General features: G+C 39.8%; 1 protein-coding gene across 1 annotated transcript in view; it reads right to left on the reverse strand.

The window, feature by feature from the left end:
• The window catches only part of LOC139717277 (ribonuclease Oy-like), a 28,735-nt gene extending 12,390 nt beyond the window's left edge, over nucleotides 1-16,345 (reverse strand). The window contains exons 1-5 of the mRNA XM_071628770.1: nucleotides 15,857-16,345; nucleotides 9,881-9,953; nucleotides 8,806-8,879; nucleotides 5,122-5,194; nucleotides 2,686-2,753 (exon numbers count right to left, since the gene is read on the reverse strand). Of these exons, the coding sequence (XP_071484871.1) occupies nucleotides 2,686-2,753; nucleotides 5,122-5,194; nucleotides 8,806-8,879; nucleotides 9,881-9,953; nucleotides 15,857-16,341 (773 nt within the window). The 5' untranslated portion in view covers nucleotides 16,342-16,345. The remainder of the gene's footprint in view (nucleotides 1-2,685; nucleotides 2,754-5,121; nucleotides 5,195-8,805; nucleotides 8,880-9,880; nucleotides 9,954-15,856) is intronic.
• Nucleotides 16,346-19,091: the final 2,746 nt, after the last annotated feature.

The raw sequence follows: 19,091 nt of genomic DNA on the forward strand, positions 1-19,091 counted from the left end.
ATTTGAGTCCTCATTTAATGACACATGACTTTTCATTGGTTTTGTGATGCATGGTCACATTATATCAATTTCTCCCTGTAAGATGTGTAACTGAAAGTCCCCATTGTTTTTTCACCACAAAATGTGGTACTGTATTTGTATCAAGGTTCTTGTTGACACAACTTTTTTGAAACGGGGCTTTTCAGCCATCACCCAACGTAAGCTGTGTGAGAAATGCAGTTGAAAGTGAACCTTAATTCATTGTCCTGTGGTATTCGGGTGATTTACTGATTACCTAAGATGGATTTGTGCGTTTGAGCGGGGAAAGCAAGTTTGGCATGACATCCAGTGAGTCAGGCATGCAAACATGGCACATAAAGAGTTCAGGAAAATTATTATCATACACACATTTGATTTATTTTCTTGTATTCTTAGAATTCAAGATTTCCAGCAAAAATGGTTGAAATTTTTAGTTTCCTCTTTACATTCCAATATCATTTTGTGGTTATTTTTGTTGTTGCTGTTGTTGTTGTTAGGATGCACTGTGAACTTCGTTAGAGAACCATCTGAAACAGCAGAGGCACATTCATCATAGGGATATTTTCAGTTGATTTATTTATGATGTTCATAATGTTCAATATTAATGGGTTAGTCAAATACTGGTTAGTGATTGGCTATTAAACACAGCCATGTGATGGAGGCACATTGGTTATGTTCACCCATGGGCAGAACATTTTTGTAATGTTCTCCCATGGGAAAATATTTCACGTAACAAATGACAAACCATACCAAACAATTTTTCACGCAATCGATAGGATAAATTTGCCTATTCCATACAAGTGATGTGAAAAAGTAGAGTTGACTAACCCATATAATATAACAGATGATGACTTTTGTTGTCAGGAACATTTACCGGTACCAAACGTTCCACCCTCAGGGTTTGAAATGCTATTTTGGGAGGCTATAAGTCCCTTGACTTCGTCTCGGGACTTATAACCTCCTCAATAGCATTTCAAACCTTTCGGGTCGAACATTCGGTATGTTCCCTCCCCGCCAGTCATCATCTATATGTTGTTACTGTCATTGACACACACACACACACACACACAACTGTGATGCAAAATGTGTTTGTATTGTCATGATTGTTGTACATTTGATACTACTCCTTTAGAAGAAGTTTCTTCTTTTAAATTTCTTGGTGTTTGCGTCGATAACAAGCTTTCATGGAGGAATCATATTGATAACATATATGTAAAATTATATCACGTAACATTGGCGTAATGAAAAGATTAAAATATTATCTTCCTTCATCTGCATTATTAACTCTTTATTCTAGTTTGATACTACCTTATTTAAACCAGGGGATTCTTGCTTGGGGTAATACATATCAGATGTTACTTGATAAACTTCTTTTATTGCAAAAGAAAGCGCTTAGAATTGTTTTTAATTTACATACCCGAGAACATACAGATGCTTTGTTTTCTGACCATAAAATATTAAAAGTAAATGATTTGTATGTGTTTCAACTTGGCCAGTTCACGTTTAATTACAACAGTAACTCTTTACCTAAAATATTCCACGATTCATTTCATCGAAACAGTCATGTTCATAACTATCCCACGCGACGATCCGACGAATTTCATCTTCCATTAATGAGAACCGCACATGCCCAAAATACATTTCTTTATACCGGACCCAGACTTTGGAATAATTTAGATAATAGTTTAAAAGATTCCCCCAAATTTGTTACATTTAAATACAAACTCAGAAAACATTTACTTTCTACTTATAATCTTAGATAATTTAAATTGTTTTAATTCATGCTTGAGCTTTCACCTGTCCTGATGTCGCAGCACTTGGCGTGTTCTGTGTGCAGACTTATCTTCTTTCTTCTCTCCTCTTCCTTTCCTGTCTTTTGTTCTTCGTAGACTTGTATTGTTACCGTCTTTGTTCTTCGTAGACTTGTATTGTTACCGTCTTCTCTCCTCTCGGTACTGTCTCGCGTCTTACAGTGTATATACGTGTGGGTAATCGAATGTGTGTACGAACGTGTTGTCCTTGTCACATTTTCCCGGTACACGTGGTTCGGTGAGCAGTGTCTGGGCACTAGCATTGGTATTCTATATTTTTTTCCCAACCGGTGTATCTCAAAATAATTACATGTATATTGTTATAGAATAGTATATCATTTTAATACTCATTATTTATCTAGCGATCCACGTCCGACAAGCTTTGCTTTTTAGTGGATCACTATTTTTCATAATCGAATTTATTTTCCGCTCACCCACGAAGTATTTATACAATGTTTTTCCTAAATATTGTACATGTTATATGTTGTTCTATAATTTGTCTCGTATATATATTACATGAACCTTTTGCAAACGTTTGAACAATATTATTTCATCACATGTATACTTTGTACTATGTTTTTTGATTTCGATGATTGGAAATAAACTATGATTGAATTGAATTGAATTGAATTGAAAAATTGAATTGAATATGTCAAACGGAAACAAAATTTCTATGTCCCATCACAAATCAATAACAATGAATCTGAATGAATCTGAAGACAGACATGCTAATCACATACACACACAAAAAAAAAAAACATGATGAACATCTGATTTAAACGAAAGAAGCTCCTAGCAACAACAACAAAAAATAATGATAATCAGTGTTTTGCTCAAGAAAGGACAGTGTACATACCACAGCGAATAATACTGATCCAGGATTAAAAAGTCTGGCCAGTCCTTCTCCAACTGTGGCACTAGATCCTGGTTTCCAGAAAAGGTAGAAGAAAAATCCATAACATGAACTTAAACATAAAACATATTACCAACGGGACAGAAAATGCTTTATCATCTTTACATTGTTACAGACTCTCAAAGACATACGAGGTACATGTAATTCAATAATCAACTGTTCTAGCCCGTTTCAATAAACGCATTACAAAAATATTAAAAAGAGCATTATTGCCACAGATCAACCAGCAATTGTTTGCTTTATCTCCCAAGAAACAAACATGTCACATAGCCAAGTTCTTTTTTTATATTATGCATTGAGTACCAGTGGTAGTTCACAAAAGATTCATGTCGTGAAAATATCTTGCTGTACAGTAGTACCCTGGACACATGCATACATACTGATTCAGTTTGAATGCGTACTACCATCACTATTAAACGTTACACAGAATCTATATGTTTGAAACTGAGTCCTTGTCATTAATTTGTATTTCACAATGGCTTGTACAGCGTCCCTGTCATTCACTGGTGCTACATGTACCATCCAGAACCCTTGCATGTTTCAAACTAAACGTCAGCAGATTGTGAATAACTTAATCCCTCTAATCCAATCAGTGTTTCTTCTACCCTAGACTTGCCATTGAAGGGGATCTGAGACAATCTAGGGCCTATCAAGCTGCACAATGTACCATTTGCTTCAATACATCTCGTTGTCAACGTATCTAAAATGAGTTTCCACAATGGATTGGGGGAAGCACCACCTTTCATTGCAAATGTGAATATTTTCTGGAATATGTCGCTTACAGTGTAGCCTTAACTCTTTGATAACAAAACAATATAGTATTCAATGGCAGTAGGTACTGTATACACCATATATTTTGTGAGTCTAAATTTTCGCAAATCGGGAATTCCCAATTTTGCGAGTGGTTAAATTCGCGATCTTCGAGTCTGTACTGAATGGAGAAATGTACATGCGTACGTCACATTCACATCGGGATCAGAGTCAATATTTTCGCGTACACAAGTCTTTAATTTCACGAATAGCACCCGACTCTCAAAATTCGTGAAAATAAAAACCTCGCGAATATTCAGCGTATACAGTATGCAAACTGTACATGCACCATCACTATGATATCTATACTGTATCATATCCCTCACAAATTGCTTCTTGTCCTCTGATTGGTCGAGAGCATTGAAAACGCAAAACATATTTCTACCATACAAATCCGCATCTTGCTATTCTCCCTAGGGAAATAGTAAAAAACTATATCACGCTGGTGAAATTCGCGCTTTTTTTGCTTTGCGAAAGATTTCACATGTAAATGAATGGGTATTGCGACACCTTCGCTTTGCGAGAGATTTCATGTACAAATGAATGGGTATCGCGGTGCCTTCGCTCCACGAGAAGACAAAGTCAATTTTCATTTACAAGTGAATGAGTATCAAACACCGTAGACAATATACTCAATACAAGAAAATGACAGAGACTCAGAGAAATTCTTATAAAGCCATCATTCTACCTAAAAAGATGCCCATGGCGCTGTGGAACAGAATATTACGTAACAACAGAGTCTAGGCATTATTGTAGATATATTGAAACATGGGTTCTAGATTCTAGAGATTTTTACGTAGAAAGATCTACCTGGTACCATAAATCTTGGCAACCATTGTCAGTGCCTTATCTAACATTAGACTTGCTGTTACTGAATTTAGACCAGTGGTCTACCAAAATTTACGATGTTGTTGCATTTTTAACAGCAAAGGATAGTCCAAATTCATGTATAGACAGTTAGAAAATGCTGGAAAGACAATAGAAAACATAACAACAGCTGCAGCTCACATCGTTGATCAGTTCGAGCACATCAACATATCTAGTACTTGACAGAACGGATAGGCGTATTGCATGCATGAAGCCCGTACTGAGTCTGCAGTTTGCGCATGTTTACCAGTACACAGCAGTGCACTGTCAAGGACGTTTAGTGGCTGAGCGCACAATTGTCTCTTCATTATACGCGTACGCGCAACCCTCCTGCTGCTTTCCCAAGGCATGATTGACCTGTGAATCTTCTCGAAAAGAGTAAAGCAAGGATGCCATAAAAAGGGTGAATTACAGAATACCAGCAGTCAATTACTCTTAAATTCATTGGGAGGGATATAAAACAAATATACCAGGCCATTGTTCGAGGCACCAGTTGAAACCATGTGCATTTCGTGTGAAGTCACCTCATGCACATAGTTTCAACCAAAGCCTCTCAGGCCTGGTATATTTGTATACCGTGACCTCATAACCTGAGGGATACAGGTGCCATTGAATACATTGCATAATCTGTCCATGACATCATTACACAGAGCTGCCGGTAGGAATATACAGTGTATAAATAGTATACCATAGTGCACTTACAGAGACTTTTTTGACATCAAACTGCCAGGAGTTGTTGCAGGATACTGGTCCAATCTCTCCTGGATTTGATGGCCTGAAGGTGCAAGGAATATATGATAACACAAAGAACAGAGAGAAGAACTTTAATAGTAACAACAAGGCAATATTTTGAATTGATGTACAATTGCATGATGACCTACTGCACATGTATGCAAATGAAAAAAAGTGACACATAAATCATACAATCATCATGCTGTTTATATGCTGTTTATATGCTGACATGAATCTTGCATGTCAGATTCATGTCAGCATCGTAATATTTTTGCTTGTTTTTGAATTTGCAAAGAGCACCCAACTTGCAAAATTATGAAAATAAAAACCTTGTGAAATATTTGGCATATATACAGTACTTGCTTGACTAATGCTAAATGTATGGTAGCATTATACATGACACCTTGTTGAAGTCACTTTCACTAAAATAAAGTCAATTAACCCGTTGAGGACGGTTTGATTTTGCTACAACACGCATTTCCCATAGATGCTTGCCCAAGTATACTCGGGACTTGTCCTCAATGGGTTAACCTTCTTTGATTTGACACTCAAGAAGATTTTTTTTTTCCTTCTGAATTACAGAAATATTATTGGTTTTTTTTTTTGTTTTTGTTTTTTGTTTTTGTTTTGTTTTGTTTTTTAATGAATTTGATCTTTTTCACAACTGGGCTAGAAAGTGGTCTATTATTGTCCTACTTTAGTGAACTCATTTGGAGAGGGATGGTATAGAAACCATTCTAATTGTACATGAAACAAATCCCAAATCTGGTGTCAATCTAATTGTAAGTGGAGGTCAGCATACCAGTACACGATTTGAGCGCTTGCAAATGGATGGTCAAGAGGGCTCAAAGCAGCTCAAAGTCTCTCCACAATTAGGGAAGCTGGGCATTTCTTCCCTGCTCAAATCTTATATGTGTCAAATGCACCACCACTGCATCCTACAGGGCCGGCGCACTGTTTTCAAAAGTGTGGGGGCCCACTTCCGGGTTTCATGAGCTAACAAGCAAAAAAAAAAAAAAAAAGAGGTCCTCAGCTCATCTCTCCCCGTCCCCGTCCACTTCCGGGTTTCTTCAGCTAACAAGCAAAAAAAAAAAAAAAAAAAAAAAAAAGGTCCTCAGCTCATCTCTCCCCGTCCACTTCCGGGTTTCTTCAGCTAACAAGCAATAAAAAAAGAAAGAAAAAAAGGTCCTCAGCTCATCTCTCCCCGTCCACTTCCGGGTTTCTTCAGCTAACAAGCAAAAAAAAAAAAAAAAAAAAAGGTCCTCAGCTCATTCTCTCCCCTCCCATTGTAGTGCCTCTTACGTACTTCCGGGTTGAAAAAAGTGTGGGGGCCCAAAGTGATGACACCTTATGTATTCCTTTGTATGGTGCACAAAATGTGTGGGGGCCCGAGCCCCCACGGCCCCCACGGCTGCGCCGCCCCTGTCCTAACAGCAATCTGTAGGTATCAATTTTACTCAGGCAGCAGTCACACAGACATACAATGTACATGCACATAAAAACAGCCATGCGTTCAAAAGTACCACATTATGGGTCAGATCTATCCTCCATAAATACACGTACAGTTTAACCTTTATTTTGTTACTGCATTATCTGCTCACAAAAGGTCAAGCTAATTTTCACTGACCATTAATCACCCCAAGCACAAAAGAGGTGCCTGTGAGGTCTTCTGAAACAGAAACAAAGACACAAGCAACACAAAAGCGAGGTCATGATTACAATGAGATATGAGGAAAATTACTTATCAAAAGCCTAATCTCACTTGCTAATATCGCAGCACTAAAAGATTTCATCTTTGCTCTCTCAATTCAAACTGCAATATACAATGTAAACAAGGATTGTTTCATTTTGTTATTGCCATTTAATTTTGGTTTCCTTGGGGTTGTTGTGTTTTTTTTTTTCTTTCTTTTGCCACAGCAATGCACTTGAATCATTGGCTCTGCAAAATGCTGTGTGCAAAAGATGGGACCCTAGCCTGGCTAGCTAGTGGCACATTGCCTAATGAGACTTGCAGGGAGTGATCAAAACAAAGTCACTTGACAGGAATCTAGATCACAAGTTGTTGTTTTTTGTTTGTGGTTAGGTTGCAAACTCACAATACACGGGTGCTCACAGCCAAAATAGCAGGATTTTGACTGCAATCCATGTACGAAGACTTTTGTTTTGCCCCCATTCAGACGGACAGAAATATCTCGCTAACTACCGATTGTGATATTTTGTTGACAAAACTGCACATGCCTCAAGTCTGCTGAAATAGTATGTACCAGAAATGGCCCTTGCCCTTGTTTTCACTGGCGCATTTTGAATGACGGAATAAAACAAAAAATATCAAGATTATTTGCTCTATCTTTCAGACATCTGCTGTGGTGCAATGATCACACTAGTTTTCAAATTGTGATAACTTTGAAGGAATTGTACAATTTCTTGCAGTTTGGAGCCTAATTCCAATCATGCTGAAGATACTGATCACAAAACTCATACTACAGCATGCAATTAGCTCAGGTGATGTTTTGTGTGGCTTTTGGCAAGCTGGCAATTCGTAATTTTTTCCAAAATAATGTGAATTCTTACTACCAGTGTAAACATCCCCCTTCTTCTCTCTCTTTGAAAGCTTCTGAGATAATAATGGTGTACTGTAAAAGTGGAAATTTTCGCGGTGTTGAAATTTTCATTTCGCGCAGCCAGAAACTAGCGCAAAAATTAAAGCATGCAAATATCTGTGCTTGCCACATGTACCAGTAGTTGATGTCTTGATTCCGCAGAATTAAAAACAAACACCGGAACTCTTCTCAACCAGCCGAGCGCAAAAAATTAGTCGTACAAAAATTTCCACTTTCACAGTAATGTATGTTTTTTTTCAAAGGCACTGTATGCAGGAAAGTTTACATGTGATAAAGTAGTCTACAACATGCTCTGACGAGTATACCCACCAAGACAGTCTTGAAATGCCTCTCAGCCTCGAGTTGCAGCATTAAAACATAACGACCCTCCAAAGAATTTTTGTGCGTTGTGCAAGGTTCACTGAACGAGCTTTCGCTCTCAAGAGACTCATTAACACCACAATGGGCCAAATGCATAAAACAAGCAATTGCTTGTAAGCAATTGCTTCAAGCAAAAGCACAAGCTCGTCTAGCAAAAGGTCTAGCTCAAGCAATTGCTTAAATCCATATGCATAACCTTTTGCTTGTGCTTATACCTTTTGCTTGTCCCGCACAAGCAATTGCTTGCGTTTTCAACAAAAGGGACGTCACGCCTGTGCGCACACAAGAACAAAGGCGAGTGTGACGGCATGTATTTGAAAGGGCGTGTGTGTGCGGAAACATTTTCTGACATAAAAAGGGAACGTCCCAGTTAAGCAAAAGCTTAAGCTCATTTTACAGAGCTTGCAAAATCGTAAGCAATTGCTAGCAAGAATAAGCAAAGGCTATGTTTTATGCATACGTTTTTAAGCAAATGTTTGGTCTCAAAGCAATTGCTTGTGCTTGCTAGCAAAAGCTTCTGCTCGCAAGCAATTGCTTGTTTTTATGCATACGGATTCGAGTAAAAGGCTAGCACAAGCAATTGCTAGCGTTTATGCATTCGGCCCAATCACTGTATTCTTCAATGCACATTTTACAAACATCAGCAAAGCATTAAAAGAAAGTTCCCTCTTACCACAGGCCATGAAGGGTCCAGTTTGATTGTGATTCCGGCACAACGCACTTGTCGTCCTCACGAGTTGCAGTGCTCTGTGTTACAATGCACACATGCAAATAAAAATTGGCACAAAAGGTGTTTAATAGACCAACTGCACACAAAGAGAAGAAAATTTGAAGCTATTGGGCAGGGCCAGACTGGCAAAAGATCGAGAAGCTTAAGATCTCACAGTCTTCACGATCTTTTGTGGTCCAGTCCCACTGGCAAAAGACTGAGAAGAAGTTTGGCGGGGGTGGCACAGGGGAAATATCCCTAGCTGTAGCGGGAGTGTGAAGTTTCGCATGGCAAGAAGTTTTGCTAAAGTCTCTCCACTATACAACCTTGTAGTTCACTCCAATTTCACTCATCTACAGTATAAAAAACAGTACTACACAAATCTAGATCCTGGTCAATCTTTCAAACACATGATAATAAATGTTCAACATGCATGCATTTTAAGTAGACTATTTGTGTTTCTTCTGTCATGCTAACAAAAATTAAAACAGCATCCAAAATCTGTGGAATTATAAGTCTTGTACCGGTACTTCAAGTACTGCAAGTGATGCATCATTCATATTCTAGGTATTTTCTGAAGCCCTGTTTCAACAGACCTTACTGCGGCAACATAGCGGCAACATCATCCAGAGAACAAAATTTCTCGCCTTGAACAATTAAACAGCAGGAGATTACAAAAGCAAAAAGCAGAAGTTACCATGACAATGTCGAGGCAATAAAAGTTCGCAAGCAGGGTGAAAAAAGATTACCCAGACACTGACGGTGGTAACTCTAGTTTGAAAGGCTCTGTTAAAATGGAGCTTGAGATTGCTTATCCTGTAAATGACAGAAACAACATAACCAATGAACTAAAAATAGAAAGAACAAAACACTGGATTGTTTACGTCTGCTATGCACGTCTACTATGCACATGTCTTGACAAATTACAAGTACATGGTAAAGTACCTGGTATGTACGTTAGTCACAGTTAGAACACAATGGATGAATATCATGGTGGTAATGACAGGAATTGAATGTGGGTCAAGAGGAATTTTCTTACATTGTAAGCCATACAGAACGTCTGAGGCCACTGTATGGTGAGAACCAGTTCAGTCCAGTCAGATTCTGTAGATCTGGTGGAATAATCATATCGACAAAAAGTTTGGTCAGCATACACAATGTACATACACTACTTTGTACAGATAAGTTATTGTTCAGCCACTCTACATTCAAGCATCCTTCATAAGACTACTAACATTAGATCTTGATTATGAAAATCAGAGACTCCAACCCCAAGCACCTTCTGATCTGGAGATTCTCCCGCCCGAAACCCCTAGCAAACGGGAGACTCTAAGTTGATGTGTGCGAGGCGCGAAGTTCCTTAGGTTCTAGGTGTTCTCTGGTGCTATCTAAGGCTTATTTTTTCAACATACAATAGAAATAAGTAAGAAATCCTTTCCACCGGGAGACACAGAGCCAGGGCGGGAGAAATCAAATCTCAAACGGGAGAACGGGAGATTTTGCAAAAATGGGCTTTCGGCGGGAGATCTCCCGTCGAAAACGGGAGAGTTGGAGTCTCTGGAAAATACAAGCACACACATAGAACAAGGTAATGAGAAAAGTAAACTCTAGATACAGGTGTCACCAATGCAAGATCAAAACTGAAACTCAATACAGCAGACAGTCATGTCTTTAACCTGTACTGTGGTAATGATAGTACAAGCACTTGAGTAGAGCAATACAAACAAAAAACAAACATAAAGAATAATAATGGACAAGGAGTCTGTGTCCCTTCACATATTCTGCAATTGAGATAACGTAATAAAAATTAAAATTGTATCTAGATGCTTACTTACAAAATAAAGCAAGAGGAAATTGCCCACAGCCATTTGAAAACAGACACTCAGCATACACATCTATATTGTCTTCCTCATAATATCTTTGCTTTCTAACCAAGGAGTCAGTTGCACAAAATCAAAACAATCCCAATACCACTCAGCTTTGACATCACATTGTCATTTGTATACTAATGGCCTATGGACAATTTTTGTCATGTGACTAAGTTTACAATTCAACCAAAGCATTAGGTGACTGGTGACATGATTGACTCCATAAAAACTTTGGTGTCTGTAAGTTGTCTTTGTTTAAACATAGTATTATCAGGCATCCATGAGCATGTTATAGTGTTGCTGTTTTTCTTCCGACAGTTCTGCACATCTAAGTTCTTGGAATGTCCACAAGATGTGGTCATGCTGCAGAGACTTTTTTTATTTTTGTCTGTAACTGGTGAGACATCTCCGCAATGTCTCTGCAACCTGTCTCAACACTTAACTGCATTAGGAGATTATAAATTTAATACTTGGCACAAGGTCCAATCTCACAGGATACTACCTACTTGTAGTGTTAGGATTTGGGGTTATTGTAGATTCTACAGATCAGTTACTCAAGTGAAGTCTGACACAGGAATATCATGGGAATGAGCCCCTAAGTAAATTCTTGGGGCTGTTTGTATTGTGCAAGTATGGCAAGTGCATCAGCGTAGAGCTACGCCATTCTATCAATTGATTTCTTTTTGTGAATGCATTAATTTATTCGCTAACTTAAAAACTTAAAGTGGTCATCACGCGAAAAATATAGCTTGATATCTATAATAAAGTGAATTAAACATTTCTGGAAAGCTTAAGTCTCTAGGAATATGAACACCGGGTAATTAAGTTTCAGAATGTGAAAACGTCTCTAGGACGATGGATAGATGGTGTTTTGAGACCCTTTTGTACCCACCAGAACTCCATCTGAAGGTGAAATTTTGGCAACTGAAATTATGACATCGCGCAAGAAATGAATCAGCCCTGCACTGATGCCCTGTTGCTACGCAGCACCTTGGTTCAAAGCCTGAATTCCACATGATCTGTGCAGAAGCCGAAGTCTCTTCTTCACAGGATCAGGCACAAGTTGCTAATAATTTTAGCACATTTTTACTTGTTGAATCCATCTTGCTTAGAATTATTAGCAGGGAAGTGATATTGTAACAAAACCAGACCTTGCTCCTTTTGGCGCACCATAGCAAAACATATCAACACGGACGCACTACAGACAAACAGTGCAGGCTCCACTGCCTCACCCTCGCTTCTTCTCCCACCCCGACTTTGCCACTGTCACTATTAGTGTCACTGTCACTGTCATCACTCAATTCACTCTCGATATCAAAGTCAAAGTCTTATCATACAATATAATGTAAAAATTTGATGTTTTAATGGCCCAGCCAAGAAAGCTGATGAGAAGAAAGACAGGCCAGATATTACATTTGCTCGCCCAGGAATACGAGCTTTTATGAATGACTGCCTGAATGTACCGCTGCACTCATACAGGGTTTTGAGCCTTGCGTGAAAATACTTCACGTCTTTAGGGCTCAAAAAAGACAGCTGTTCGGGGGCGAAAATCGGTGAAGTGAATCGATCAGTTTTAACTCGCGATTTCTCAGTGGCATGAATATCTTTTAATAAGTTACCGGTACATTAAAAATCTGTTTCAGGAGACATACCTCTGCATTGACACCTGTTTATATACATTTTCTTAATATAAATCTTGCATTCTTTGTCCTTAAAGTCACATATTGAACACAGAAAAGTACAAGAGACACTAGAACATAAAATAATAACAAACATATCAAATGTACAATGTACATGTATATTCAAAATACGAATGCAAGCCACCCATAATTTGACCATTTTGCCATCCAAAATTCGACTGCCTGCTACTGACTGTGTAGAAAACTATGCTTTTGCGCAGTCGAACCTTGGTGCAGGTGCAGACAGATAATACACAATTGAACTGGCAAGTGGCTATTTTCAAAATCACATAGGGTCTATATCACAGTTTAGGTAATGTAAAACATGATATAGATCTAGGCTGCGTTCATGCGAAACTAGAATTGCGTTTCTAAACACGTTTAGTTGCTAAACGTGTTTAGTTGCGTTGCGTTCATGTGATTTTTCCATTTAAACGCGTTTCAAAACGCCGATCTGAAACGCGGAAAAAGGGCGTTTTGAATCATTATTCTGCCAGAATCACGATCACAGAAGCCGCATGAACGCAACCGTGATTTCAATCATGATTCTATGACGTCATTGTGCGCTGTGCGCACGCGTGTCTCATGGGGTATCCCACAGCTTCTTGTTCTGTTCGCGCGCTTGTGTACATCTTTAAATGAATCGTGTGTTTCGGTACCATACTTGCATTTGTTGGTTTACATCAACGCCATACACCGATTCTATGCTAGTATCTAGCTGTTTATATATAATAACTAGCAGCACCCGTGGAAATCCACGGGTCTGAGGGGTTTTATTTTTTTTTCTCATAATACGATTTTGCACATTTTTATTGAAGAAATAAAAAGAAAAGTCGTCTCATTCTTTCGTTAATTGTGCTGTCTTCTAAATGACCACCCTTCCCAGAAATTTTATAATACATTTTTGTATGCCAGGCGATCCGGTCCATTGGTAGGGATCATTCCCGCCACTACTTGCTTTTATTATAGAACTTGAGTTTCGAGGGGTTATTTGCACCCGTTGAAGTCCAACAGTTGTCTTGTTGCCCCTCACCCCTCCCCCCCCCCCTCACGCACACACACATTTCCACCTCCGCAGGGCAAAAAACAAAAACATTCAGGGAAAAATTACCAAAAACGCAAATGAGATTCCCCGAAAGTTCTGCCCACAGGTTGTTCCCGTCGAAACGGGAAGATATTAACACTATGACTTTGATTACCCCCTGCTCTTGCATCCACGCGGGCACCCGCGGGAATCCACGGCTGGTCTCAAGGCCTCGGTTTGTTTTGTGTTTTTTTTTTCATGTTTCTTTTCCCCACGTTATGAGAGAAAAATGAGATATTTTCGTCTTCATAATTTTGCTCCCTCCTTGTTGTTTTTAATCACCAAAACTTGGCTTGATATATCATATTAAAATAGAACTACATCTGCTTCAGATTGTACATTATCATAATTAATATTAGGCCTACAATTATTGCTCCTATTATTGTTATTATTATATCATTATTATCATTATCCTTATCATTATTATTATTATTATTATTATTATCATTATTATCATCATTGTTATTATTTGGGGAGGGGGAGATCATAGTCATCAGGTTTAATAGGCACCCGTGGGAGTAGGTTCTCACGACCTCGTATTTTTTTCTTTAATATTGTTCCCATGTTATGGAAGAAAGAAGAATATATACATCACTGCATTCGTCTTCATTTGCTCCCTCTTTTTTTTGTCACCAAAACTTGGTTTGATAGACCATAGAACCACACATTCTATTTCCACTTGCAATTTTAAAAATAGGCGGTCGGCAAAGCGAGGTTTTCCTCTACGTCCGCTCATCTTATGAATATGTATGATTACAGCAGCTCTGCAGTAAACGAATGGACACAGCTGCGCGTGTACTGTAAAAGTGGATATTTTCGCGTGACTAATTTTTCGCGCTTGGCCTGGTCGGAAGAGTTTCGCGTGTTTTTAATTCTGCGGAATCAAGACATCACGCACACGCACATATGGCAAGCAAAAACATTCGCATGCTTTTATTTTCGCGCTTGTTTCTGGTTGCGCGAAATGCGCGAAAATTTTAACACCGCGAAAATTTCCACTTTTACAGTAATCTGATATGTAAGGGTACGATCGGCAAATATATTTAGCCGCGTCCTAAACAGTCTGCGTACAATGACACCGGACTTGAGAGCAAACGGCGAGCAAACTAAATGACGTACCTGAGCTGCATATAGTATTCTGCAGTTGTGCAAAATACAATTACATAACCAACGTTCGTTGTTTTCATTTGGGGACGCCAATAATGGCGAACTGTACGTAAATGCCCTTGTAGTCCATATCACGCACACACAGATTCGTGTAACCATCGTCAACACATTCAGTACACTTAACAGGCGGAGGCATGGTACATCACAGAACTATATACACACAGTGTAGAGTGTGTATAGAGTTCTGCGAGGTACATTGTGTGTGTGCGTGCGCGTCCGCCGGAAGATGTCAGAGATTTCGCTGCACCATCATCTTTAGTATCCCCCATAGTGTCTCTGCAAGCTAAAAGATGGAAGATCGAGAAAGCAGGAGGCCAGCGCAGGATCGGTGAATATTGAAAAGCTCGGCTCTTTCGTCACGCACAAAAATGCATTATGCATGTAGCTAATTAATTTTTCTTTTTCGTCCTCGACGTCGACACGGAGGCGGAGAGGGGACGAAACCCATGCCATTCGATGTAGGATACTCTCCTACGGCCGACGGCACCGGTCGCAACTGCCCGGAGCCGACGGCTCGGGAGGAGATAGAGAAACCAGCAACGCCGAAATAAAACAGGAAATACATAAGGCCGCGACAACAACAACAACTTCGAGTATTATAGTATAGGATACATGTAATTACTCTCCGAGTGAGTTGATAATAGTAATGGCTGCAGCGCTGTGTCTATACCAAGGGAAACAATATTGGAGAGACGAAGAATTAAGATTTTTCGATCTGTGGGCAGAGCCTGAATGCCACAGCTTATTGGAAAGTATTCACCGAAATATAAACATAAAGGCCTATAATAAACTGACTGACCAGTTGGCATAAGGTGGTCTGGCTCGATTTGCAGAGACAAGGTCAAACTGCGCAGTATGCTGCGCAATGGCAAAGAATGAGCAGAGCCAGAATCAGCGTTGCGAAAGCCCGCATGAACGCTCTTCCGCTGAGACCGTGATTTGAAATGCCGTTTTGAATCATGATTCATGTTTGTGATTCTGGCTACGAAATTCACATTTTGGGAATTGGAGCTGACGGCCTTTTTACTAATTTTAGCAGCATGAAATTTTCGTGAACTGCAACTGGCATTCAATGCATACAGTGTAGACAAGAACTTTCCCTTGCATTTCAATTTCGCGAATCTTGGCGCTCGCGAAATTCGTGAAATTTAAATGCACGCAAACATTCCACATTTTACAGTAGGCTAGTCGGTTTCAAGAACATACATGTAATTTACCTGTTTCTAAACAACTTATTTAACCTGTCTCGCTTGTAACTTGATGTGACGTTAGCACGTGTACGTGTATCGACTTGTTCTTTGCTTGCTGTAGCTGGGACAGATTTCGAGAACTGGTGGTAGCTGTCATCTGTTGAAGTAACTTGTTTCAAATGGCTCACGATATTGTCAAATTGTGTTTCCAATGACCTCAACCCAGTGGTGCTCTGTCTTGAAAACATCCCTACCGCCGAGGGACCGATGATGGGCCATGCATAGACCTTGTGAGAGTTCAAAACACAGAGCCTGACAATGATTGCCACCACGAGTATGCGAATACCCATCTTGCTGATGTAGAAATCGAGCGTCACTTCTGAGCACATGAACACAATGAAATTACCAGCTCCGGCACGACTGTGTTTTATATCACCGCACTGTGTCAGGTGATCACTGTTCACTGTCTGTTGTTTACGATTGATCGCTGGCCCGACCCCCGCCGTTTTCATTGGGTGGGTGCTGAGAAGGACACAATTCGCACAAAGTCCACTACCCTATTCATTACCACTATCATGGCATGAATATTACCTTGCCCACTTCCTTAGTCCTTTTTTTTTTACAAAAATGTGGCACTTCCTGTTCCACTCCACGATGTCGTCTGCTAGTGCATACTACGTGCAAGAGCCCAAAATGAGTAGTTTTCAGTGTTCTAACGTGCTCCTGGGTCACTCAATCCCTCGGCTCAACCCCAAGTCGGTAACACTGCACGCAAGTACTAATGTATGTAATAAATGGCATATTGGCACATTGTGCAATCAATGGATTATGAACATGTGTACGTCGGATGAAGTGATATACAAGGGCGCCCTCAATCAGAATGTAGTAGACATCGACATTAATTATTGTATCTTTGAAACAAAGAGATATATCATGAATTTAACCTCGTTGAACACAATTTGTTGACGGAGATCAATTCTGGTTTGTGCGAGACGTATAATACGCAGGTCTACTTCAACTTGGAGCTGCTATCAGAGCTAAGCAATCCTTACATGTCATCCCACACATGAACTTAGTTTGTGATAATTTTTCGACACTAAAAGATAAACGCACCGCCTGCAAAAATAAGCAACGAATCATCAACAGATCAACAGGCATCCCCATGGATATCCATCACTCTCTATCAATGTAGAAAATAATTCAAGGCCAAGTGCATGGACGCAAATATCACTGTCAAATGATTAACCACAAAAAAGTAATACATCAATCATCGACAATGAAGTAAACGAATTGCTTTCATGAATAATGAAAGTATACTTCCATCGTGCTTAACAGCGATGCCCACGAGCTGTATCGAAATTGTCTGAAAACGTTACGTTATTATCAGACCCATGTCGTGTCAATGATATAGCCTATAAATACTCGGAAGGCCAAGTGCAGGGCCGGCGAAACCGGGGGGGGGGGGGGGGGCTTTGGCCCCTCCCTCTCCCCCTCCCCCCCAACTTTTTTTTTTACCCCGGAAGTGCGTAAGTGGCACTAGAAAGAAATAAGGCCTTCTTTTGTGCTGGAGCGTTGTTGTTGTTTTTTTTTTTCTTGTTATGCTGATGAAACCCGGAAGTGGCACCAGAAGTCTGAAGTGGCTCCCCGCCCCCACTTTTGAAAACGTGGCGCCGGCCATGAAGTGTGCCGCATGGCAACATAGCACTCATGCCATATGGAATATGAAAATCTCACCTATATAGCAAAAAAAAAAAAAAACAACAACAACAACAACAACAAAGGCAAACCAAACCAAAACAAAACAAAATACAACACATCGAAAGGTCACATCGTTACTCAGCGGATAAGCCACGACGGTGGAGGGTCCTGGGCCTTTTGACAAGACGAAGCGGTCACACAATCTCCTGTTGCCAGGCCCATAAAGCGTCACACCCTGTCATTTCATTTCAGGTGAACGTTTATTTCCTTCTGTACTAAATCATTACAAAGAAAATTTACATACGTACGATGACAATTTATGTATACAGTAGGCCCTACATTGAAAAAGGCGTGGCAACAAAGAGCACGGTTTTTATCGGCACATACCAGACAATACCAGGGGAGGATCCAGGAAAAAAAATTAAAGGGGGGCGCACACGCCCCCCCCCACTTTTTCCTTTTTATTTCTTTTGTTTTATCCACACAAAAAAAAGAGAGGGTGTGCGCCCGGTGCACCCCCTGCCCCCCCCCCCCCCTGGATCTGCCACTGCATGACAGACATGAACGACAAGAAACACACAAAGACACCAAACAAAACAAAGCATTAAAATAGTAGGTTAGCAATGCAGGATTGATATAATGTTGATGATGAAAATATGATGACACAGCGTTGATTTATAGCGCCATTTACCTGTCAAAGAAACATGACAAGGCGCCTAAATAAATGATGTATGTTGTTAAAAGAGAGAGAAGAAACCCGGAAGTGGCACCACATTACAAACTGGCTCCCCCCCACCCCCTTTTGAAAACGTGGCGCTGGCCGTGGTGTATTATCATTTTTACCATTATTATCATTGTTATGAATAATATTATTATTGGTTATTATTTTCATTATTGTTATCATCATCATCATCAACATCATTTATCAATTTCATTATCAGTGGTGGTAGATTTATGATGATATGATCTCTATTAATGTCCTCAACCTTATTAACATGAATTTTAACGATCGATAACTTTATCATCATGGTAACAACAAACCTTAAATTGTTATATCTTACGGCATATCAGAACTAAACGACATGACCAACATGTTTAAAATCCCATACTTTGCTGCAGATTTGATTGCTACATCCGTACATTATTTAAAACTGCCCCCCCCCCCATGCATTATGTTTACCTAGGTTAAACGGGTGCACGTCACGAGACCGACACCCACCAGTCATACAGTCCACGAGTCATACAGCTCACAAGTCATACAGCCCATGAGTTGTACAGCTCACGAGTCATACAGCCCATTAGTTTGACACTAAGCTAACAAGGCCCAAGAGACCGACACATCAAGCCCCGTGTTGTATCTGTTGAACTCGTGGGCTGTTTTTACTTAGTGTCGAACTCATGAGCTGTATGACTCGTGAGCTGTAGGACTCAGTGACCTATTTTAAATGTCGAACTCGTGGGCTGTATGACTCGTGGGTGTCGGTCTAGTGGGATGACCCCGGTTAGACCTCTAAACGGTGATGTTTAGTGCTGTAACTTTTGATAGCTTTTGCTATTCATTGTT

The sequence above is a fragment of the Diadema antillarum genome, unplaced genomic scaffold (assembly GCF_040938485.1).
Source record: "Diadema antillarum isolate AM-2024a unplaced genomic scaffold, OU_Dant_1.0 scf00000074, whole genome shotgun sequence".
Lineage (NCBI taxonomy): Eukaryota > Metazoa > Echinodermata > Echinoidea > Diadematoida > Diadematidae > Diadema > Diadema antillarum.